The following is a 25,112-nucleotide window of genomic DNA, read 5'->3' on the forward strand; positions in this document are numbered from 1 at the left end:
CAGTTTAATAAACAGCCATTGCCCCACTTCATGCCATTTTGTTTCATACATGGTTTCTGATTGACACAAGGTGTAAGCGTTTTTCTGAAATGGTCTAACTCATTCCAGATTTCTTTTTTTTGTTTTGTCAAAATTGTCACCATTATGTTATGAATAATTTTTTTCTCATTCTACTTCACATATCGACTGGATTATCTATTGAGTGTCATGCTCCCAAGAGAAGTGCATGTGTGTGTGTGGACGAAGTAGGTAAATACTTGGATGTTGCCTATTAATGCCAATACTAAATGTGTTACAGTGGCAGCATTTTTGTACTTGTGGTGGTCTACAAATACAAACCAGGAAAAATTTTGTGGACAGAAATGACGTTTTCTACTTAAACTGTGTCAGAATTGAGAAGATGCATAACTGATTAAGCCCTTTTGCACATCAGGATCTTGCTGAATAAGCCTTATGCTTTCCGTTTATGCCAGCTGATCAAGTGAATGGTGCTACTTGTTCCCATATGCCTTACCTCCTTAATTCTGAAACAGTGCTTTTCTCACTTTGGTATGTGGAAATATACTGAATACTTTCTATTATTATCTGATGGATGACATGGGAAACATTTGAAGCTACAAACAGTGACTAGAAGTGTGTAATTTTTTTCGTATTTTGGGTTGTTTAGTGTTTTTTCTTCCCCACAAACACACCCATAGTCTGGGTACATGCAAGGTGCACACAGCAATACTTTAAGCTCTTTAAGCCAAAGCTCTTCTTTAGGTTTGTGTCTTGTAACTGGCATCTTCAGAGTTTTTCAGGTATGAAAGTTGTAGGTTGAATTGCTGACGTCATCCTGACGTCACATGAAAACCACCACCCTGGCTGTAAGAAGCAACCTACTTCAGGTTCTTCTAGAAATTAAATGGAGGAGACTTTATGTATTCCTGGGACTTCCACTGCCACTATGAAGGAGCAGCAAGGGCTGTCAGATCCGCAGGGGCGGGGGCCCTGCCAGCGAGGTCCCTGGGGGAGCAGGGCAGGCCTGGAGGTGGCAGCCAGGGGCAGGCCCGGCCCCGGGGTGACAGAGCAGGGCTGTGGATAGGCTGGAAAGCTGGGCAGAGAGGAACCTGATGAGGTTCAACAAAGCCAAATGCAGGGTCCTGCACCTGGGCAGGAACAACCTCATGCACAAGTACAGGCTTGGGGTGGACCTGCTGGAGAGCAGATCTGTGGAGAGGGACCTGGGTGTCCTGGTGGACGACAGGTTAACCATGAGCCAGCAGTGTGCCCTGGCTGCCAAGAAAGCCAATGGGATCCTGGGGTGCATCAAGAAGAGTGTGGCCAGCAGGACGAGGGAGGTTCTCCTTCCCCTCTACACTGCCCTGGTGAGGCCTCATCTAGAGTACTGTGTCCAGTTCTGGGCTCCCCACTTCAAGAAAGATGAAGAGCTACTGGAGAGAGTCCAGCGGAGGGCTACGAGGATGATGAGGGGACTGGAGCATCTCCCCTACGAGGAGAGGTTGAGGGAACTGGGCTTCTTCAGCCTGAAGAAGAGAAGGCTGCGAGGGGACCTTATAAATGCTTACAAATATCTGAAGGGTGGGTGTCAGGAGGATGGGGCCAAGCTCTTTTCAGTGGTGCCCAGTGACAGGACAAGGGGCAGTGGGCACAAACTGAGGCACAGGAAGTTCCGTCTGAACATGAGGAGGAACTTCTTCCCTGTGAGGGTGACGGAGCACTGGAACAGGCTGCCCAGGGAGGTTGTGGAGTCTCCTTCTCTGGAGATATTCAAGACCCGCCTGGACAAGGTCCTGTGCAGCTTGCTGTAGGTGACCCTGCTTCGGCAGGAGGGTTGGACTAGATGACCCACAGAGGTCCCTTCCAACCCCTACTATTCTGTGATTCTGTGTGATTCTGTGGTGATGGACCTGGGGCCAGGCTGGGGCATCAGGCCACAGCACGGTGTGGGAGTCCCCAGGGGAAAAAAGGGGACAGCCCTTGGGTGCGCTGTCTCTGTGGTGAGAGACACACCAGAGCTCCAGCAGCCAGACACCCAGGAGAGGGGATGCTCTCGGGGCCCCTGGACTGAGACATGCAACATGTTGCTTGTTGGGCAGCTTGCTGATAGGAAGGGTTGCAGTCTGTGTCCATAACTGAATTTAACTGCTCTGCAAAGGTTTTGAATAAAATTCTTCATTGTAAATGCCCAAACTCCCTTACAAGAGGAACTTTAAATCTCAGTAATGTTAAATCACCTTTATATGGGGATCTGTGGGATTGGTTGCAAGGAAATACTTTGACGGCACAACTTTACCCCAAAGTGCATTTATTCCAGTGCAACTTTTATGACTAGCTTCTCTGTCCAGTTGTATTTTATTTGCACCTGAGCATACCAGAAATACTTTACCTAATAGGAGTCGGTATCTTTCATAAGGAGACCTTCGGTGTACAGTATTATTAAAGACCATCAGAGATAGCAGAGTTTTGAGAAATCAAAATAATGGAAGAAAAATGCCCCCTGTATTTTTAATGATTTTTTTTCTACCTATTTTATTCCCTTACAATGTTTATTTGCTAGATTTAGACATCTAGTTTGTATGTAATTTGAATTTCTGAGTCTGAGTTCTTTGACTAAACATGATTAAAGATAAGTGTCAGCAGAAGTATACCACTGGATTGTGACTTAGTTGCTTCAAGTGAAAGGCAAACAAACCCATGAGATTTCTAAATCTCATCCTGTTAGATGCAGAGGCTACACCTCACAGTTTTGAGAAGAAGTTTAGTAATTGGGAGAAGCAAAGACTCAAAAGGCTTTATTTTCAAATAAGCTATTCCATGATACTTAATTTTGCCAATAACATCATTGCGCAACAGACATTGAAATTCTGGAGTTTTTCTTCAGATTTTGATGTGTCACGTAAGACCAAGAAAAATAATTCTGCTGTTATCTACTTGTGTCAGATACAAGTTTTTAAACTTTGTTCCATGCTGCTTATGTTTTATAGGAATAGCTTTTGCAAAATTCATTTGATAAACTAATTTTTTAGCTCAGTGCAAATATTTTGGGGAGTAATTCAGTGTGTAGTAGTTCTTACAGCATTATTAGAATACCTTCATTGCTTCAGCATTCAGCATCTAAAATAAGTTCTGACAAACTATAAACTCAATTTTCCAACTGTCAGAAGCCATGAAGATCTCTAATACCTGTAAATGCCACATATTGGAGATACTGAAGTGGCACTTAATAATTTGAAGTATTTTGTTGGTTTCATAAAGACTTCTCATATTGTTGGGATGTATTTCACAGCGAGCCTTGGAACCACATTAAAAATGTGGGCGAAGATGAAGGCAGAGCATGTTTGTCTCTTGAGGTGTTACCCCTCACCTTGACAAGCTCTTTATAAATGGAAAACTGGCTTAGTGAAAAAGAGCTGCTCTGAGTACTGAATGAACATAAAGCTTTCAATTCTCTGTCATTTAACAGCTGGCAGATTACAGAACTGTTTTTTGGGGAGAAAATACAATAAGTTAGTATTAACAGACAGATACATAAAATCACTTTCTCTCCCAGGATTTACGTGAAGGAAATTGATGTACCAGGCTGCACCTTAGAGGGACAGTGCAGAGACAACAGGTGCCTTTCAAACTTCATAAACCCATACCAGGCCACAGGTAACTGTTGAACAGGCTAAAATCTCCAGGGAACAGAGCTGTATGAAAGCCTTGGGAAAAAAAAGCCTATTTGATCTATTTAAGTCTTTTGGATTCATGTGAATATGATCCTTGCTATCAGTACAGTGCAGATTTTATCCTTGCTTCATTCTTTCATATCCTGTGGGGTTGTGTTTTTAACTGATTTTTAGTCATCTTTTGTTTATGTATCCATGCAAATGGGGATAGCTGTATGTTCAAAACAAACCCAAAAAACTCCTTGGTTGTAAATGAGAAGGTTGTCCTATTCCATTGGAGATGGCAGCAGAGATAACTTAATGATTTCTCCCCTGAAGTAATCATTGTAAATAGAAAGCTGATCTTCTTAGTGCTTCTTTTCTGTTTACTGTGGGGCATACCATAGAATTATTTAAAAGCAAACCAGGCACGATGTGCTCTCTGAGGGACAGCAAAGGGGTAGGACAGTGATCACACAACCATCCAAAAGTTCAGTGTCCTTCTACCACAGCAGCTGCTGATGCTCTTTCTCTTGTGTTGGGGATGAGTGGACAATCAGTACCGTACCGGTGTCTTTGTCTGCACCAGGCTGTTAACCCCTGTCGGAACATGGGCAGGGACACTAACAGCCCTCTGTACTATTATTAGATGGATCGCAGCAGGAGTTTTGTTTGGGCCAAGTAGCGCTTTCCTGAATGATTCTTGGGAATGACTCAGAAGTTGGTACAGCCTGGTGGCTGTTCTGAACAGGCAATCTGGATGCAGCCATCCTGTTTTGCAGGCACAGAAAGTGTGATAACAATGTGCCAGCTGGCCTCAGTTCCGCTCAGTTTCAGTGTATAGTGTAGTCAGCATGTCTGCATATCCGAATCTAGTGACTCACGTGGATGTGAAGTCTCTGGAAGTGCAGCACGATGTCCAGTGAAACACACGGTCTTCTGGGCTTTTGAGTAGAAGGTACTTGTTTTTTTTCAGATTTGGAGATCACCCTCACCCCCTTGAACACTTGAAGTACATAAACAAACATGGACTTAATGAATTCTGGGATAATTTCGGTATTAAACTCTCTTCCATTGCTTCCAGTAAATAATCTTTTAGACAAATAATAACAGACAATCTCCTTTAGCTGCGCATTGAACAAGTATTGTAGTGAAGTAAACTTTTCCTTTGATATGGCATCAGACTCACAGATGGCCTCATTGTTCAAATTGCCACAATACTAATTTGGCTGTTAAGATTGTGATAAAACTGAGGAGGATGAAAATACCTTCTGGTGTTCCATATGCTGTTTTGAGCTTAGGGTTAAAATAGACAACTGCAACCAAAGTGGACAGAATGTCATGTTACATAAAAAGAACTAGTGGGTTCCTTCTTTGTTTTGTTTTATTTTTTACCACAATGGTGGTGTTGGAGTCCCAAAAGAATTGAGGAGATAGAGAACACATGGAAATTGTTTAACAGTATCTGTCTGCAAAAGTCCGTTATAGTCACAGTCTCTTAGGAAGAGCTAGATGAGAATGTAGTGTCATCGCTAGGTCTAGATGGTCCTGAGAGTTTTGGTTAGACTATTGCTGAACATTGGCCAGACTCTTTTCAGTGGTGCCCAGTGACTCGACAAGGGGCAATGGGCACAAACTGAGGCACAGGAAGTTCCGTCTGAACATGAGGAAGAACTTCTTCCCTCTGAGGGTGACGGAGCACTGGAACAGGCTGCCCAGGGAGATTGTGGAGTCTCCTTCTCTGGAGGTATTCAAGACCCTCCTGGACAAGTTCCTGTGCAGCCTGCTGTAGGTGACCCTGCTGTGGCAGTGGGGTTGGACTAGATGACCCACAGAGGTCCCTTCCAACCCCTGTCATTCTGTGATTCTGTGATTCTGTGATTCTGAACTTATCAACTATAATTTGGGCTGATACAGAATTCAGTGGGGTGGGGGATATTGTTTGGGTGGACTCTGAAATGCCAGTTGTGCAGAATGAGTTTGAGGGTAAGTTTTAAGAAAAAAAGGAAACCTGTGATTTGTAACTACAGGATAGGAAATCTTCACTGATTAAGAAGCCTTGAGATCTGACACAAATCAATTTCAAGCCTGAGGACCAAAATGCATTAGCAATTTCAAGGGAATTTTACACGAAATGTTTCAGAGGAAGTGTCTTGAGAAATACGTCTATTCTCACTTGTTGCTGCTCTCCAGTTCCTTACAACTTCATTACTTATGAGTCTCCTTGTTCTCCTGGGAACAACAACAGGTCTTTGTCAGAAGATTGAACCGGTATGCCTCCAGTTGTGGTTTTTACGTGTTCTTTCAGCTTTTTTTGTAAAAGCATTAAATTGAAGGAAACTACTGCCTATGTCTAGCTGCATGGCTACATTTTAAAATGCGAGATCTGCGTGAGCAGTTAGTTTTCCTGGAAACTCAAGTTCGGAGCCAGGTTTACACTGCTGTGTGCAGTAGGGTGCTGAGCTGTGTGGGCTGGCTGCTGTCAGCTGCTTCACAGCACTGGGAGTGGGTATGGAGTTACAGAAAAGGCTTATGTGCTAGAGTGAAGCACTATACTTACTTGGCTGTGGTGCTTTCAGGCCTTTTAACTATTGTCTTCATACTTCACTCTAGTGAAAGTACAAGTGAGTTTGAAGCTCTTCATACTCTGCTCTGTTGAATGATGGAGATGCTCCCTAACTCGAGTTTGAAGTACTTCTCTACTTCGGGATCATTTCTATGCTGCCTCAAAGTTAATACAATAAAAGGCTCTCACCTCTCTTTTCAAGTAACTGTTTGCTCTTACAAGTGTATACACACATTTGCTTGGTTTCTGTGGCATCTATAAGCTAACAGCTGTGTGTAAATTACAGTCTTGCTTCTCCAGAGTGATCTCAATAATTTTTATTTTCAAAAGGTCTGACATTTGGGGTTTAATCTTTGTGTTTCCTTTTTCTGATTTGTGTATTTGATTAATGGGATATCATGAAACTTTGTCACTCTTTTTCTTTTAATATAGAATGGAAAGAAATTGAAGCAATTCCAACAAGTGAAACACTGTTATAATTTAGGTTTGCAGTGGATTAAAATCACTTTTTTACTCTAGACCCCTGCTTCCTTATCCCATCAGTGGAGCAGGATTTTTAGCTCACATGTAATGAATGTACAGGGACATCAGTGTGGCATGATTCAAGATTAAGGACTTTTGAAGCAGCTTTTAAGGTTTCTCATGTCAAAATTGACTAATAATAAAAAAAAAAACCCACCCACCAAAAAACCCCAAAAAACACTTGAGGATGGATTTACATGATGGGCTACAGATCCTTTTTCTAAAAGTATCACATTTTGTCAGCTAAAACATGTGCTAAGATATGTACTTAACATGACAGAGATTCCAGAAGTTCTGAAGGTGCCACTGCATTTTACTGAGAAAAAAAATGTTTAGGGAAAAAAAGAATTAAGCTTGTGTTTATTTAGCGCCCAAAATTCTCCTTTTTCTGATTGATTAGGATGCCACAAATAACATTATATCAAATTGCATATGTAGGGTTTTGCTATTGTTTCCTTACTTGTTTCTCCTCCTCCTCCCATTTATATATGAGTCCTTCTACCAGGGATTTGTTCTAACTACCATGCAAAGTTCTTACTCCCACACTGCAGCTAACCTGCATCTCAGCTGCATGATCATCTGTTTTTTTCCTCTCAAGCTGGGTTGTTAAGTGCTCCAGCTTAAAAGTCCTGCCAAACATGCATTTAGACGTGTGTTTGAGGGCTTTTTTTGCTTTCAAAGCCAGATCAGTTCTCTGCACTTACTCTTAGATTAGTTACTACTGTAAGAACCAAGAGGACAGCACAAGGCAGCACTGAAAATAAGCAACAGAAATTCATATTGTGTTGTAAACAGAGGTTTGGTGACAGAATTTGCTGTTTTAAAGAGCACTCTGTCTGCCTCACCTTGGCTGGTAAAATAGAAAATCTGGGTTGCATGCTGTGGGACACTGACATATGAAAACAATTAATTTGGGAATCCTTTCATCCTGACGAAGTCATCTGAGTCATGAAAGTTTAGAAACTCGCACCTCCCAAAATCACGTTAAAATTGATATTTTCATCAAAGCTACATTAACTGGCACAGACTATACCTGTGGAGTGCAAAATGCTTCTCTGTTTCATTTAGGTCCATAAAACACTGCACATTGAAATGTATGTTACCTGAGGACTTCCCACGTGGCAAGCTACGTATGAATCTCGATAGCTAAAGCTTTTGAGATGGTAGGTTCTTCTCCTGCCCTTATACTGCTGTTTTTCTGTATTGGCGAAGCAGGGAGTAAGTTATTTGACACTCCTGTTGAAGTATGAGCCTTTAAATGCTAACCAGACAAAAGCCTTTGTAACTCAAATAGCTTTCTGATGCCATTTTTAAGAACAAATGGCGACAAAGTTGAAAAAGGCACTGCTACATTTCTGTTATCACAAGAATTTCTAAGAGCAACAAAATGAAATATTGAATTAGGAGAGGGGGGAAAAACCCCTCAATGTTCCTGCAGGAAACTGGAAGGATGAGGACTGCAAGGACTGGAGAACAGTCATGCTATCATCCATGATTTTTGACCATGCATGCTCCTGGTGTGTTTTTAACCTCTGTCCAAGACAATTCTTAGTGTTGATCAAGGAACAGGACAGGACAGAGCCTTTTCCAGACACCATATCTGTAAGAGGTGAGGAGAAAAATGTTAGTTACATCACTATGACTTTTGCAGTGCTGCTTGTCTTCAGGATCTAAGTATGAGCCCAAATTCCTTTTATTTTTCAATTACAGGCATAGACAAAAGGCTTGTATGCCATGCTGAATTCCTGTTAAACATTGATCTCTTGTTTTTCTGTAAGCAAGATAAAGTTTGAAGTCTCTGGTGGCAATGGAGTGACACTTATCAAAGTGTTAAGGGCAAGAGAAGAGTTGTGGAAAGCTTGCAAGACCCCACAGTCCAGCTTTGTTAGGAGCCACCACAGTGGCAGAGTCATAGAATATCTCAAGTTGTACGAGACCGATAAGGACCATCGAGTCCAACTCCTTGCCCCTTGCAGGACTACCTAAAACTGAACTATGTGACTAAGAGCGTCTGATCCATAAAAGGTAGCACTCTTGCTGCTGGGGCAATTTGTTCTCGGGGCTTTTCTGTAATCTTGACAAACAGTATATCAGGGTATAGGAAAGAAAGAAGGAAAAGGGAACAAGTGTTTTTTAAGCAATATTGCCTTAATTGGTAATCAGGAGCTACAGATATGATGACAAGCTGGTGATAGCTGGAGATTAGACTCTATTAAATCAGCAGCAGTGTATCTATTACTGAAGTCGATTTTTTCAAAATTTAATCTGCCATGAATTCCTTTCTTGTCTCTCAGTCCCATAAGGTTTTCCCTGACCTGTAAGTGCTTAGCCTTGAGAACAGAAAAGTGGCATATACAAGGTGTACCACAGTTCGTATTTAGCGAATAATGCAGAACAATGGGTACTTTGCATTAAGCTTTATCGACTCAGTTAAAAAATCTTTCTTTTTGAATGTATTTTCCTGAAACATAAAGCATTTTGATTATATTTAATAAATACCGTTTTGAGTGTATCTAGGATATTTGTGTACAATATGATTACAGCTTTATAACTTAAAGGGGAGTAAGCTCATGCCTTATTCTGTTAGATTTATTGTCCTTACCTGGTATGGCAGGTCTTAATAGTTCAAAATCCAATTTTATTTAGTAGAAGCAATAACCGCAGAGAATGTTGGGAGCAACAGAGAGAATATCGGTGAAATCTGTCTCTAAGAGTTTTCATTCACATTTCATTTGTACAGTAGTAATATGCATTCTGTTGTCTTGCACTCATTATCTGTAAGCTTGTTCTCTCATCTTTGTAATACAATTCTCAAGACAAGTCAGACAGACTCTTGTTTCAAGGGTTTCCGGAAAAAACAAGTATTAGGGAAAAATAGGCTTAGCATTGGTAGAAGTATAAAATGTATGTATACTTGGGTAAGATATATGCAAATCTTTTAATGGTCCACTGCTTTTTTAATAGTAACAAGAATATAAAAGTCTTGATTGTGGAGTATATTTTGTTTAATCATAGAAGTATATCAAGATAATAGTATCTTGGTACATTCCTTTCTTCTGTCTTGAAATGAGTGTGCTTTTCCATGCAAAATCAGAAGTCAATTAACTTTCTCATTCTCTGTCAAAATCAATTTTAAATGCCTCAATGAAAAGAAATGTCATACCCAAATATCTGTGTGTTGGCGGGCTGACAGGATAAGCGCAAGTCAGGTCTGTTAGGCCTGTTGTCTCCAGTTGTGTCAGCCAGATCAAAAGCTTCTGCATTCCTTTATCAGACTCCTTAAGACACAGGGAGTCATTTTTATTTTAAATTGTTTTATAAATTGAGGTCAGCTTCAGAGTAGTCGTACTGCCCCCAGTCTCCTCTCTCCGTATGACTGTATGGAAGATGCACCATAGTTTCATGTTTTGCTTAGAATTCTTCTCGTTTTCAACCTGCTTGTAACTGTGATTCGTTCATGTGCTTTCATTTTTATCCCAGCCCTGCCTTCGGCTTGTAGAGTATTTCTTATGACCTGGTGTTTGCCTTCTAGTGTCTTCATAGTGACTGCATTTTAATCTTCATTTCTGTGATGAAAGCTGTAAAAATCTTCGAATATCCTCTTAAAAGCTCTCCAGTCCTTTGATCAATTTAGTAGCCCTGCTCTGCATTTGCCTGGAATTGAATTACTCTTATTTGAACACGGGTAATCAGATTTGTATGCAGGCTTCCAGATAAGGTCTTGACAGTTTCTTGTACTTAACTTTCTGTTTGATAAGTACCTTGTTTAACACATACAGATATTGTCGTTTTTACCTTCATATCCTATGGGATTTCAAGCACAGGATGGATTTGGTTTTTATGAGACGAGTGTAAGTCTTTTGTCTAATGGGATCCTGAAAAGTGGTCTGGTTAAAAAAGGTATTTGCTTGGTTTTATTTCTTCTCATACATGAGGCGGGGAGGTAGAGGCAGTCTTCTGATGACATTTTTTGTGTCGAGAGTGTGGAAGTAACACTGTGGAAAGACAGTTGAGAAAATGGGCATTCCTTCCTTGCCAAAAGGTCACCATGATCTTTCTCAGAACGAGAAGGGCAGATATTGGACACACTTGTGGTGATCGTACTGACAAACGGGAAGACAGGCCATGGAACACACTGTGCTTTGTAGAGGAGCAGAAAAAGCATGATTTTGATAATTGGAAGACTATGACTGATGAATTTTGTTCTCTGGTATCTGGCAAAGTTTCCATTTATAAATTTTGCTCAGCCTCAAATGCTTTTTATAGCCCTGGCCTGGACCGTCATGCTCCGCTTGTTCTGCTCCTGTTTCAGGAAGAGAGAATTAAAATATAGAAATATTGCTCACTGATCTTACCTCATCTAGGAAAGTGTGTAGTACGTCTGAGGCAAGATAAGTATGAGGAAATAGAAAGTTATAGCTTTAACTTCAGATTGCCTTTGCACTTGAGACTTTTTTGGCATTGTTTGTACAATATTGACTTTTATGGTCTTATAACCAATAGCAAGACATTTATTACATACTTTATAATAAAACTAAACAGACTAAACATAAAATCCATCAATCTTTCGTTATTACCTGCACAAGAAAATTAAAATATCAATCTCAATGTGGAAGATGTATTAGAGTTTTAAAGTTGCTGCATATTCCCAAATGATTCTCATAGCTGTGCAATCCAATACAATTTTGCACATCCTTAGAGACAGACAGACACAGTTGGGCAAATGATTGTAAAACAAGAAAGCTGTAGCTTTCAAAAGTGATATGATCCAAGTATTTTAGCTGGAAAATACTGCAGTGATTTATGAGTGCACAAAAACAGAACCAAACACAACAGGGAACAGATTTCCTGTTATCCTTGGATTCTATGAAAGTGCAGGTTTCTACTTGCTCATCTAACAATGATAAACATAACCGCTTTGTTTCTGTAAGCCAATAAGGCTGTGGTTTTCTCTTTGTTTGGTTGGGTTTTTTTAAGAAAAAAATCCTGAGTAAGCCCACCAAAGACAGTCTGAACAAAAATGTTGCTAGTAGATAAATAGTGGCCCATGTTTGATGCTTCAGTGTGTATGTTTCTGTGCCATGCAGATTCTTGAATGTTGCATTTGGCACCTTAAAGAGTAAACATGGCTTAATTATCAGGTGTTCTACAAACTTGCACTTCATATGTTTTGGTTTCTGTGCGTGAACTCTTCCTTCCCCTAGAGTAAAACAGATTAAATCCATTATTGTTTGATGAAATAATTTTTAAGAAGGATGTTAGTATACAGTGTTACATAACTTGAAGACTAAAGTTTTCAAGGTTAGTTGTGTGTCTGTGTGGGTGTGTGTATGTGCACAAGTGCCAGTGAGTAAAAGCTTGGTACTACCCTTTTAGTAGTAGATTCTGATCATGATTTTTTGTAACTCTGGAGTTAAAAAACTGGGAAACATTTCCTTACTTCATTATGGGGTGAATAAAGGTGAAATTTCTATGCATATTTATCTTCTTTCCCCACAAACAGGTTAATCATCAGCTTAGATTGATGTCTTGTGTGAGATTTGTATTTTGACATATCAGCTGATGGAAGAGGTTTTGGTGAAATCCTGGGATCTCTTAGCAAGAAAAAGCCTAAAACTGGAGGCAGTCAAACTGAAGATTTCCTGGTTTGATGAAACGTGCATATGTGCGTATGTGCATGTAACATAGACGCACTAAAATAAATAGACTAAAAATTGAGTATTCACAAGTCTTTATTAAGTATCATAACAAAAATATTACATAGAGTAAAAATTAATTTAGTGAAAGTACCAAAGGAGAGTAATTATTGAATTACACTTTATGTGGGAGGCAATTCTTTTAACAATTATTTTTCTTATTTTGTGGATTCACCTTGTCTTTGTTATACTGAGGGCTTCTTAAATATCAAAACTGAAACATAAAATTCTTTGATTTTTATTATTTCTATAGAACCCAGGGCCCTAGCTGAGGACCAATATTCTGTATTACTTTAGATATTACCGTTTTGTCTCTGCTTGCATAATTTATGTTCCAGAAGCATATAATCAAGGTTAAGAGTAAACGTGAAGCTCAGTGTGATAAGGGCTCAGTTTTGGGTCCGATCTTGTTTAACATCTTTATCAATGATCTGGATGAGGGGATTGAGTGCTCCCTCGTAAGTGTGCAGATGACACCAAGCTGGGCAGGAGTGTCGATCTGCTTGAGGGTAGGAAGGCTCTACAGAGGGATCAGGACAGGCTGGATCAATGGGCTGAGGCCAGCTGTATGAGTTTCAACAAGGCCAAGTGCCAGGTCCTGCACCTGGGTCACAACAACCCCATGTGACACTACAGGCTTGGGGAGGAGTGGCTGGAAAGCTGTCTGGCAGAAAAGGACCTTGGGGTGTTGGTTGACAGCCGGCTGACCATGAGCCAGCAGTGTGCCCAGGTGGCCAAGAAGGCCAAGGGCACCCTGGCTTGTATCAGGAACAGTGTGGCCAGCAGAAGTAGGGAGGTGATCGTGCCCCTGTACTCGGCTCTGGTGAGGGCACACCTGGACTACTGTGTTCAGTTCTGGGCCCCTCATTACAAGAAGGACATTGAGGTGCTGGAGCATGTCCAGAGAAGAGCAACGAGGCTGGTGAGGAGTCTAGAGAACAAGTCTTACGAGGAGCGACTGAGGGAACTGGGGCTGTTTAGTCTGGAGAAGAGGAGTCTGAGGGGAGACCTTATTGCTCTCTACAACTACCTGAAAGGAGGTTGTAGTGAGGTGGGTATTGGTCTCTTCTCCCAAGTAACTAGCAGTAGGACAAGAGGCAATGGCCTCAAGTTGCTCCAGGCTAGGTTTAGATTGGATATTAGGAAAAATTTCTTTCCTGAAAGAGTGGTCAGACATTGGAACAAGCTGCCCAGGGAGGTGGTGGAGTCCCCATCCCTGGAGGTGTTTAAAAAATATGTAGATGTGGCACTTCAGGATATAGTTTAGCAGGCATGGTGGTGTTGGGTTGATGGTTGTACTTGATGATCTTCGAGGTCTTTTCCAACCCATGATTCTATGATGCTATGATAAAAATTATGAAAAATGTTTTAATCAATGAACTAGCACTGGCTGCTAGTTTGTCAGCAAACTTCTTAAAGATGGAAACATAGACTGATTTAAATTGGAAAGGGTCTCTTGTGTTTGTTTGATTAACACTGACTCAATTCCAGCAAAGAAGGGCCAAGTTAGATCATGTTGCATAGGGCCTTGTCCTGTCATGGTCTGCATATTTCCAAGGGCAGATTTCACAATCTTTCTGGGCAACTTCAATCCTTGGATGTTCTCAAGTTGGAATAAAACCCAAATATTTGAAGTTATAAATGAAATTTCCTTTGTTGCAAATTGCATCCCATCTTGCCACTGTGTGCTTTTGAGAGAAGTGTTCTCTACATTGACCCATTAGGTACATGGAGACAGGATTAAGATTCCCCCTTTCCAAAGCAGTCTTTTCTCTAGGCTGAACAAGCCCAGCTCCCTCAGCCTGCCATCACAGGAGAAGTTCCCCAGACCGTAACCATTGTGGTGGCCCTCCACTGAACTTGCTCTGGTATGTTAATGACCTCCTTGTACTGGAAAGCCCCAGATGGGACACAGTACTCCAGCCACAGACTCACAAGTGCAATATAGGTGGGAGGAATAATTTGCCTTGGTCTACTAGCTGCTCTTTTACTCCTATACAACTTGGGGGGCACTTGTGTGTCTTTGCTGCCAAAGCACGTTGCTGCCACATGCCTTTCTGTCAAACCACTTCCCGGCCATCTGGCACCACACTGTACAGTTGCATGGTGTTGTGCTTGATGTGTGGGCGAAACTTTGCATTTGCCTTTGTTGAATTTCACGATACTTGTGTCACGATGTTTCAAAGAGGTCTTGACAGCCTAGAGAATAGCAGTCCTGCCCTCCGGTGTATGGACTGCTCCCGGTTTGGTGTCATCCTGAACTCGATGAGGGTGCACTCCATCTCCCATTGCAATAAAAGGTGTTAAAGAATATCAGCTCCTTAATGAACCCTTGAGGAATTAACTAGCAATCAACTGCCAGTTGAACTCTTTACTGGTGGTCACAACACTCTGAACCTTGCAGCCCAGCCAGTTTTCCTCCTACATTACAGCCCAGTTATCCGTTTCACACCCCACTGGATCTGTTATGAGGCTACTATGAAGAGCCTTGTCAGAGGCTTTGCTGACATCATGGTAAACAACATCCATTGCTCTCCCCTCGTCCTCTAAGCCAGTCATCTCTTCACAGAACACAATCGCATTGGTCAGGTATGGTGGGCTCTTCCAGCCTACTGTTGAACTGGAAGTTAAAATCTGGAAAAAATACTTAGTTTACTGAAGGCCTGTAACTGTTGAAGTGCAAAAGGGGTTCTTACTGGGCCCAGTACTGTTGAACGTCTTCATTAATGACCTGGACAACAGAGTGCATGCTCAGCAAGTTTCCAGGTGATACAGAACTCGGAGGAATGGCTGATATATCAGACGGTTGGGCTGCCATTCAAAGGGATCTAGACAAGATGGAGAAATAGGCAAACAGAAATCTCATACATTTCAAAGAAGAGAAATCTGAAGTCTTGCATCTGGGAATGAATAAGCCTAGGCATCAGTAGCAGATAGGGACTGACAGCTTGAAAGCAGCTCTGCAGAGAAGAACCGGGGGATCCTTGTGGGCAACTTGTTGACCGTGGGTCAGCAATGTGCCCTTGTGGCAAAGAAGACCAACAGCCCTCAGTGTTGCATTATGCAGGGTACTGCCAGCAGGCTGAGGAAAATGGTTGTTCACATCCGCTCAGCACTGGTGAGACCACACCCCAGTATGAGAGGGAGACATGGACATATTCAAGTGAGTCCAGCAATGGGCCACAAAGATAATTAAGGGCTTGGCACATCTGACGTGAGAAGAGAAAGAGAGCTGGGATTGTGCAGCCTGGAGAAGAGGAGGCTCAGGGGGATCTTACTGAGATGTGTAAATTCCCTTCTGGGAAGGGGTAAAGATGATGCAGCTAGGGTCTTCCCAGAGGTGGCCACTGGCAGGACGAGAAGCAATGGACACAAAGTGAAATACAGAAAATTCCATTACAACGTAAGAAAAAGCTTTTTTTAAAATTGTGTTTAAAGATGTATTTATTTATTTATTTCTTCTGTGAGGTTGATCAAACACTGCAAAAGGTTGCCCAGAGTGCCTGTGAAGTCTCCGTTTTTGGAGATACTCAAAACTGAAACAAACGGGCTCTGGCAACCTGCGCTGGCTTCTTCGTCTCTTTTGCTTTCCAAAAAAATGGCAGATCTGTGAAAGCGAGTTTGTAGGCCATGCTGGTTTTGAGACTAAAGAAGAATTTTGCAAAAGGTTGGACTGTGCAGTTCCTGCCATGGTACTGTCCTCTGGCACATGGCCTACGTGCATCTACAGTGTTCCATACTAATGTGGAAATCACCGCTGGTAGATCAATTAAATATTCATTGTACATAGCTCCTGGAAATAGAAAGGACAAGGTTGTTTAATAAATTGACAGTGAAATATTACATGCTTTTCAATTGATTCAATATTTGGAATTATTTAAAAAAGAAAGGTCAAAATGTACTGCAACAGAGTTTAATGTAAGACATTAGAAACTTAAAAAAATCAAAGATAATGATTTTGTAGTCTTTTTCTAGGTAAAAATGGCAAGTGCAGTTCTACATAATTTTTTAGAGTTAGTTTTTCAAAGTAAATTTTATCACTTAGACCTTAGAAAAAAACATTATGTTATTTCTAGAACAAATTTATTAAAGAAAATACTTTTGCATGTACATACGTATAAGTATCTTTCTGAGTCCATCTTTTGTTCAGTACAGCACTTCTAGTTTGATAGATTGAGAGGCTATTAATTTTTTTTCTTGTTCGTTTCTTTTCAAATGAAGCTGCTTTTCTGAGTTGGAGCAGAGACTTTAGTTTCAGTGCCATTCTTGCAAGAAAACCTAGTGGTTTTTCCTCTCCTATTTGTTAGCATATTTTGTTCTGTTTTTGTAACGAGTATAGTTATTACCCTCCTCAAAAATTATTTTCTTCTTGCATGACTCTGGAAATACAGTTGTATGTATGTCTTCTATTTATGCGTGAAACCACAAAGTACAGCCCTTATTGTAGCCATGTGGACAGGGTATCATGGGCTGTGCATCACACCCGTTAAACATCTGGAGATATGCCCTGAAATTTTCTGTAACCCGGATTTTCTCCACAGAGCTTCTGAAATTCCTCTTGGTGTTGAAATTCCAAAGCTGTCAACCATATCAAGAGACTCTCTGACTTCCTCCTAACTTATGGTTTTTCCTTTGTGTGTGGTTTTGCCTGTGGCCACCAGTATAAGAAGGTAATGTTAGGAAACACACAGGGGACTGTAGTAGAGGGACTACAAAACAGCAACAAAGGAGGCAAGTTTGCATTTGGCTGACCTTAGGTGCAACCTGGAAAACTTTTCCAATTGTTTCAGAAAGAATAGGAAAAAGAACAAAGAACGCATATCCTTGTAAAGTCTTGTAAAGCTACCAAAAGAAGTGAAGGAAAAACATGGGCCTTGCTTCTTCCTTCCCTCTTTCCCCTTCCTGTTTTTCTTAATTTGAATTAAGCTGCCTGCTGAATCGTTGCTGTCAAGTTTTGATTACCGTGTGTATCACTGGCCTATAAAAGCTGGGCAACGGTTTCACAGTAGGGTGAAACTGTCATCTCTAACTGACGTAAGCAGCATGAGCTTTTTGCTATTAAGGCCTCTAGGCAATCTGTGCAATCCAGTTTATGATTGTGATATCTGAGGAAAAAAAACTCCATTATGTTCTCCTGAAATCTTTGTAAGATTGAGCCTCTGAATAGGACTTTCAGCAAAGGTTGGGAAGTTAATTTCCATAGTTTTGTAGTTGTTTTCAGATCTAGATGCCTTATTCATGTAAAAATTAATAAGATTTGGGCTACCAGAGACCTCAAAACCTTTAGAATTTATTAGAAGTTATCTTTTTTTAACATGACCTTTCAAATCAAAGTGCAAAAAAAAATTTTACCAGGACATTTTCAGTAGTTTTCACAATGTCATGATGGGTTTGGAGCAAACATGGGAAAAACGTTTAGGCATTGCGTATTGCGTACTTAAAGACCCTTGTATTCTAGTGTGATCACCATAGTAAGAAAACTTAGGTGCAGTAAAATAGTCATTCAAAAGCTTATTAAGTTCAATGACAGCTACCATTTATATTTTGTTTTTTCGTTATGAAACACTGCTGTCTAATTTTAGGTGATTTCTCTATTACAATAAATCAGAAAGGGGTAGATGATGAAATCTAATGTATCCAACAAAATGAAGCAAACTCTCCGTAACAGAAAACAAAGGATTACTATGTTTAAGGAGCTGTGAATATGCTTTTAAGTGGCCTATATTGCAAATAAACATGAAGTTTGGCTTCAGAAAGAGTATTGAAAAGACTATGTGAATAAATAATCTGATACAGGCCATCTGAGAATGAGTAATTTGTTAAATATGAGTTTATTTAACAACAGTTGATTATTTGTATGTGGTCAAAAATGGTATCGTTTCTCTGCTACATTTTATGGTCCTACTTTGGTGTAGCCTTTTGCCACTATCAGATAACAGATACTAGTGTTATGTTTTAGCATCTAGATTATGATGGTTAGAATACTCTTCTAAAAACATAAATATATAACTTGTGCATAGCTAGCTTAAATAGTGAGTTAAAACCTTTCGTATGTTACGTAATTAATAAATGGCATTAGGGATTTTGATCACGTGCATTTGTCAAACAGTTTTGCTGTGTGGGAAGATACAGTTAATGTATGAGGAAGGCCTATCTTTTAGCCTTAATTTCATGAATAAATCTTACTGCGCAGTGCTCCAGACTGATGTGTGCTAGGAACAGAAGTCCACACAGGTTCTTATACCTGTTGCAATAGTGAAGATAGACTCTTGAGGAGTAAATCTTGGGAGATGGATCTGCTGGGCTATCCCATTGTACATGTTTTTGCTTTTAAAATGCTAAGACTAAACAGATTCCTTTCCAAACAGTGTATTTTTTTTTTTTTTTAACTGGGAAAGGTTTGCTTCTGTGCAGTATAGGTTATAATTGTTCCCAATACACAGTGAACATCAAATTGTTTCATGAATTAAGCATCCTGATAATGAAAGATGCTGTGACACTGGTGATTGTATGAGCTTCCTCTGGGAAGTGACTGCAGATTCTCAGTGCTGTTGACAGTAGACCTCAAAACCCTACAGAAAAGAAGGGTCTTTTATGAAAACTAGGCAATGAAGTTAAAGCTTGCTGGACGTATATAACCTTTGCATATGAAAGCTTTGGGCAGCTGGAACTCTCATAACCCAAAGATTAAACTATTTTGGATACTGTTACGAACCCTCAAAGGTTAATTCATCTTCGGTCCAGACTAGAAGCAGTAAAGTCAGTGCAGGTGAAGTTATGGGGCTACCTGTATAGACTTCCGTCAAAGTTTTAGAGAAGCACAGAAATACTGTAGTTGAATGCTTGATCTTGACAAGTGGTGAAATCCTGTGAACTATTACATGTATTATTGAGCATGACTCTCATTCTCAGATTGCTCATCTTTTACTGGTTTTTAGGAGGTTGTAGTAAAACACGTGCCAGTTTCAGGATGCCACGTCCCATTTTTTTCTGGTGTTCTTGACAGATATAGTGGTAAGAACAGGCAGAAAAACATCACATTGTAGGAGACCTTTTCTACACAGATAGAAGGCTGATTTGCTACAGTACAATTTCAGCAGTTAGCCAGTGCCAGTTGTCGTGTATATGGCAGACGTAGATTTGCTGTGATGTGTTTTCCTTGGGAATGCAGTTTATCAGAAATCATAGTATCTTTGAATAATGCATTTTTTCTGGATAGTACACCCACTCATAAAAATAAATGCTGAATTTTGAGTTGTATAAATATTGCTGCATACACCAGATCTTATGATGAAACTACTTCATATTACAGTGTTTTGTAAAAACGTTTTGATTTGAAAATAGCAGAGAGATTCTTGTTGCAAATGCAGGTATTCTCCTGTGTCAAAGCATGTAATAATTTTTTATTTGTTTGACTTCTTTTGCAAAATTACCTGTATTAACCTACCATGACTAAAATTGCAAAAAGGGGAAAATTTGCCAGGAGAGAGGTAACATGTTTAACAGTGCTATAAAACATATGATAGCATACAATAATATATGCTGTAGCATATGATGGATCATTGTTGCCAACTTTTTGGAATGTAAATTACTATCTTTTTTTTTTATTTTAGTTACTGCGGTGTCTTAAAATCAGTTTATTTTATATGTATTCATTCTCATATATGTGAATCAAACAATGACTCTATCCAGTGTGAATAAGTACATCTGAATAAATATCCTGGAATTCTATTAAGGCTGCTGAAACAGCACAAAAGAAGTCGGGTATCATATTGTTTGCTTCTGGCTTTGGTAGCTACTCACTCAGCAACCTTAAATATTTCCTGTCATGCATGGAAATGTTACATCTCTGATCTGCAACATGGGTAGAGCATTTATCTCACTCATCATTCATTACAGTGTTATGTGGCTTTTGTGACCTTGTTAATATTTGTAGAAGATTTGGGGATTTTTATCATAAAAGGTTGTTGTAAGTAGAAGCGGTCTCTCTTCTAATTTTTTAGCTTTATTGTTTTTGACCTTTTCAAAAATTTCCTATATAATTTGGGTTGTAACTTAAGTGTAATTGTGATCATTTAAATGCCAGTGTGACTCACTGTTTGAGTGATGAATTAAGGGTGTGCATTCAATAATTGAACTTACATGGTATAATGGGGCTTAATTAGCATTAATATATTGATATAATGCTTTACAACACTCTGAGGATGTGCACGTATTGAGTAATTAATCCTCTCAGTATTCAGGTTAGTGAGGTTAGTATGGTTATGTTTATTCTGCAGATGGGTGGAGTAAGGAAAGAGGGAAGTATGAAGTGAAAGAATTTGCCCGTGAAACATGCCATTTCTGAAACAATATGTGAATTGCACGCGAGCTTTTCAGACCACCATTTCTTCAATGAACACATTTATCTTTTGTGCTCTGTTCATGACATATTTTAGCTTCCTGCACTTATTTGTTCTGCTCTAAAGGAAATTAAACAATTTTAATTTGTGCTACTTCAATGAAAGGAATGGCATGCCATTAATAACTTTCAAATGAAATGGAGAACTAAAACAATTGCATTTTCTTCCTCCGCAACACACACTTTTCCTAGGTGGAGGAGTATCAGCTCTAAACTGATAACTAGTTAAGACCATCTCTTCCGAATAACTAATGCTTAGAAATGGTGGTAACTTTCTGCAGTAAAAAAGGAAATAAGTATATTCATTCGTATCAGGGCAAAGTCACTGCTTAGTCATTGTTTCCTTCATATTTTCTGCTTCTATTAACAAAGTTTGGCTTAATTTATTTTCTAGAACCAGGAGTAATTTGAAAATAAGCAGAAAATCAAACTTTTTTTAATACACTTTAGACTTTAATTTTCTGTCAGAGTTGAGTTAATTATTGGATTCTTTTAAATTGCTATTCTGTCAACTAAAATGAAAACTGTACATAAAGTGCCTTCTACTGCCTGGATCCGTAACAATGTTGTATGAATATTTTTGCAATATTTACAAAAAAAGAATGAAATAAAAACTTCTTCATTCAGAGTTTGGGGAGAAACAGCAAGTCTTATATGATCTTTTTTTTGAAAACAGATCTGTCAAGAACTTCACTGAAGGACTGTTAAATCAAGAACTGAGTTTGAAATTAGTGTTGAAAGTGATGATGTCTACTGTAAACTGAAATCTTTTGTGAAAGTACTTTTCATAGCCTAATTTTTCCTTATTTGTATAAGGAATACTGTTTTAAAAAATAATAATAAAACCAATTATTTAATCACAGTTGTTTGATGAGTCTTTATTACTTCATTTTAACTGTAACATTTTCCTTCTTTCTTTTGACAGTATTACCTAGTCATACTTGTGGCAGCCCAGGAGAAATATCTAAAGGAGTACTTCATGGAACAAGATTCAACATTGGGGATAAAATCCGATACAGCTGTATTTCTGGTTACATCCTAGAAGGCCATGCCATGTTGACATGTATTGTGAGTCCTGGAAATGGTGCATCATGGGATTTTCCAGTTCCTTTTTGCAGAGGTAAAAATGGAGACATGAAATGTCTTTAAATATTAAGATAATATTAAAACAGCATGTTAACTAAATTTACTTTGATTTTTTTTTTACTTTCTAATAATATAAATGTACTAATATACTGTCTAATAATCTACACCTTTTAATGCTGTAATCACATTTCAGAAGCAATGACTGTCCAGAGTTTACGTTCAGAGGTAGATGATCTTTTTTCCTTTTCATTTACATGGGGAGAACTATGGTAATTTGATGGCAGGACCTGGCAAATGCTTTTGCAAGTTTCTGGTTTGGAAACTTTCTGCCAGGAAGGAGAAGCCTGAAGTCTTCAACCATATAATCTCTGAAGGGGACCTCTGGTGGTCCAATAACTTTGAGTCCAGCTCCTGCTCAAAGCATGGATAAAGTTCACCATGACTCAGCTTGTGTTTCAAGATCATTTGTCAGAACTGTCACCTAGCAAATATTTTTTGCATGGAATGATCCTATTCCAGGTATAGAACTTCGCACTTCTGTTTTGGAATTTCATGAGATTCCTGTCTGCTCATTCTTCCAGCTTGTCAAAGCCTGTCTGAATGGCAGTGTTGCCCTTCAGAGTGCCATCTGCAAACCTTGTCAGGGTGCATTCAATCCCACAATCCAGACTCGTGGTGAAGATATTATATAAATTCGGCCCCAGTTGGAATCCTTGGGGAATGCTGCAAGTCACTAACCACTATCTTGACTTTAAACAATTGGCCTCTTCTGTCTGAGCCTGATGGTCCAGACAGTTTTTCACTAATGCCATAGTCCACCCATCCAGTCCATAAGACCTCGATTTGACTACAAGGATATAGTGAGGAACTCTATTGTGAAAACTTTGTTAACATCAAGCTAAACCCTTTCATCAAAGAAAGCAGTCAGGTAGGCAAGGGTGATTTGCATTGGTAAAAGCTGACTGTTCCTCTTCACCTTTTAGTCCTTTGTGTGCTTGGGAATGGTTTTCATAAACACTTTCGCCATAGTTTTGTAGAGGTCTGAGATGAACTTGACAGATACAAAGTTTCTAGGATCATTGCTTTTTTCGAAAATGAGAAATGAAAAACCATCTTTTTATCCAGTCATTGGGAATCACCCTTGAATGTCATAGCCTTTCAAAGGTAATACAGAGCAGCCTCGCACTGTGGCACACAAAGAACCCTTAGGTGCATACCGTGAAGTGCCATGAACTTGCACGTGTCCTGTTTATTTCTGTAGTTCCTTGTATTTTTTCTCCTGTGCTGTGGCTACTACTTTTCTTCCCAAAACTTCTCCGTTTTATTGAGAATTGGGAGGCCTGAGGTCAGCCTTTGCTAATGAAGAGAGAAGCAAAGGGGACATTGAGTGCCTCAGCCTTTTCGATGTCTTCATCACAAGGTCACTTAATCCACTAAGCAGCAGGACACCGTGTCCTTCATTTTCCTTTTGTTGTTGATATACCTATAGAATGGTTTCTAAAATGACTGTTCTTCACATTCCTCACCAGTTTAATTCCATCTAAGCTTCAGCCTTCCTCCTTCTGTCCCTGCATTCCTGAGCAGCACTTCTGTATTCCTTTCAAGTAGTTTGTCCCTGCTTTCAATGGTTTGCTTTATTATTTTGCATTTCAGTTAAAGCACCTCAGTCAGGAATTTCCCGTTCAGCCTACTCATTTGTGTACATAAATAAATACATCATTTTTGAGCTTTGAGAAAGCTGCCTGTGAAGTCAGACAAGCTCTCCTGGGCCCCTTGACCCTTTAAGACATCAGCCCATAAGAATCTGTCTGCCACTTCACAAATAAGTTGATATCTGCTCTGCTGAAGTTCAAGGAGTTTATTCTACTGCTTGCCTTCCTCACGTCCCTCCGGATCTTCAGCTCATGGTTATTGTAACCACAGCTGCTGTTCAATATCACTTATTTGAATAATTCTTTGTTTCTACATCTAGTTGGCCTGTCCAGTGCCTGCGTGCAAAAAATTCTTTGCAGTGAACTCAGAAATCTAGTGGATTACTTGCCCTCTGCTATGCTGCCGTCCACACAGATGTTGGGATGGTTAAAGTCTCCCATGAGAACCAGAGCCTTTGGTTGGGAAAATTCTAGTTGTTCAGAGGTTTTGATCGCTTCTAGATCAGGTGGTCTGTAGCAGATACTCACCATAATGACCTCCCTCTTGGCTTCCTCTTCTCATTCTAGCCTGCAGGAGCTCAGTGAGCTTTTTGCCTCTTGTGCAACACAGCTCTGTTCATTCAAGATCTTAATTTGTGTAGGGTGCAGCCTCTCCTTTTCTTCCTGCTTTTCCTAAGAGCCTGGGTCTATCCACTGCAGCCCTCCAGTCAAGTGAGCTGTCCCCCTATGTCTCTATAAGCTTGATGACACCACAGTTCTGTGACTGTACATGCTCTACCAGTTTGTCCAGTTTGCTTCTCATGCAGCACACTTTTTTTTGTACAGGCACTTCAGCTGGGCTTCCAGTTATGTTGCTTTCTGAGGAGAAGGGAGAGAAACATTCATTGCCCTGTCCCACGTGTTCTTCCCTGGGCCTGTTCTCCTACTTACCTGTAGGTTTTGGTCTGCATCCCTGACAAACTTGGTTTAGAGCTCACTGGGTCAGCAAACCTGTTGCCCTGTACAGCCAAGCAGATCCCACGTCTCCCATGCTGCCCTCATTCGTTAAAGAGGATCCTGTGGTTGAAGAAGTCAAAGCCCTGTTGCCCAGCACCAGCTGCTTGGTCAAGTGTTGTCCTGAAGGAGTCTGATGCTCCCACCTGAGTTTTTCCCCTTGCATTAAGGAGAACCCCTCTGGTCTCCTGTGCTTTTCACCCTAATCCCAAGCCCTTTGCTGCTCACATTCTTCCTTGGCACTATTATTGGTACCCATGTGGATGAGCAACAGAGGATAGTTGTCTTCTGTAATAATTTTGAAAGGTTTCTTGTGACTGAAGGGTCTTGTAGTGTAATTCCTCACAGCAAAGAACTATTTTATAAATTTCTGTGCTCCAAAACAAATACAAGAGTTGCTAATCAAAAAACCAGCAGAGACCAGCAAGTCACATCTGTTGTTTGTATTTTATTTCAGTCAGTATGCAACCAAGAATTCTTTTACCAGAAGAAGAAAAAAAAAATTCTCTAACCTTTCAGTTGTCTGATCTTAGATAGGGTTTGTTT

At 40.0% G+C, this 25,112-nt stretch overlaps 1 protein-coding gene across 1 annotated transcript in view; it reads left to right on the forward strand.

Annotated features, from left to right (window-relative positions):
* Window positions 1-25,112, forward strand: part of CSMD1 (CUB and Sushi multiple domains 1) — a 1,295,699-nt gene that overhangs the window by 589,096 nt on the left and 681,491 nt on the right. The window contains exon 4 of the mRNA XM_075445037.1: window positions 21,761-21,955. Within this exon, the coding sequence (XP_075301152.1) occupies window positions 21,761-21,955 (195 nt within the window). The remainder of the gene's footprint in view (window positions 1-21,760; window positions 21,956-25,112) is intronic.

The sequence above is a fragment of the Opisthocomus hoazin genome, chromosome 2, assembly GCF_030867145.1.
Source record: "Opisthocomus hoazin isolate bOpiHoa1 chromosome 2, bOpiHoa1.hap1, whole genome shotgun sequence".
Classification (NCBI taxonomy): Eukaryota; Metazoa; Chordata; class Aves; order Opisthocomiformes; family Opisthocomidae; genus Opisthocomus; species Opisthocomus hoazin.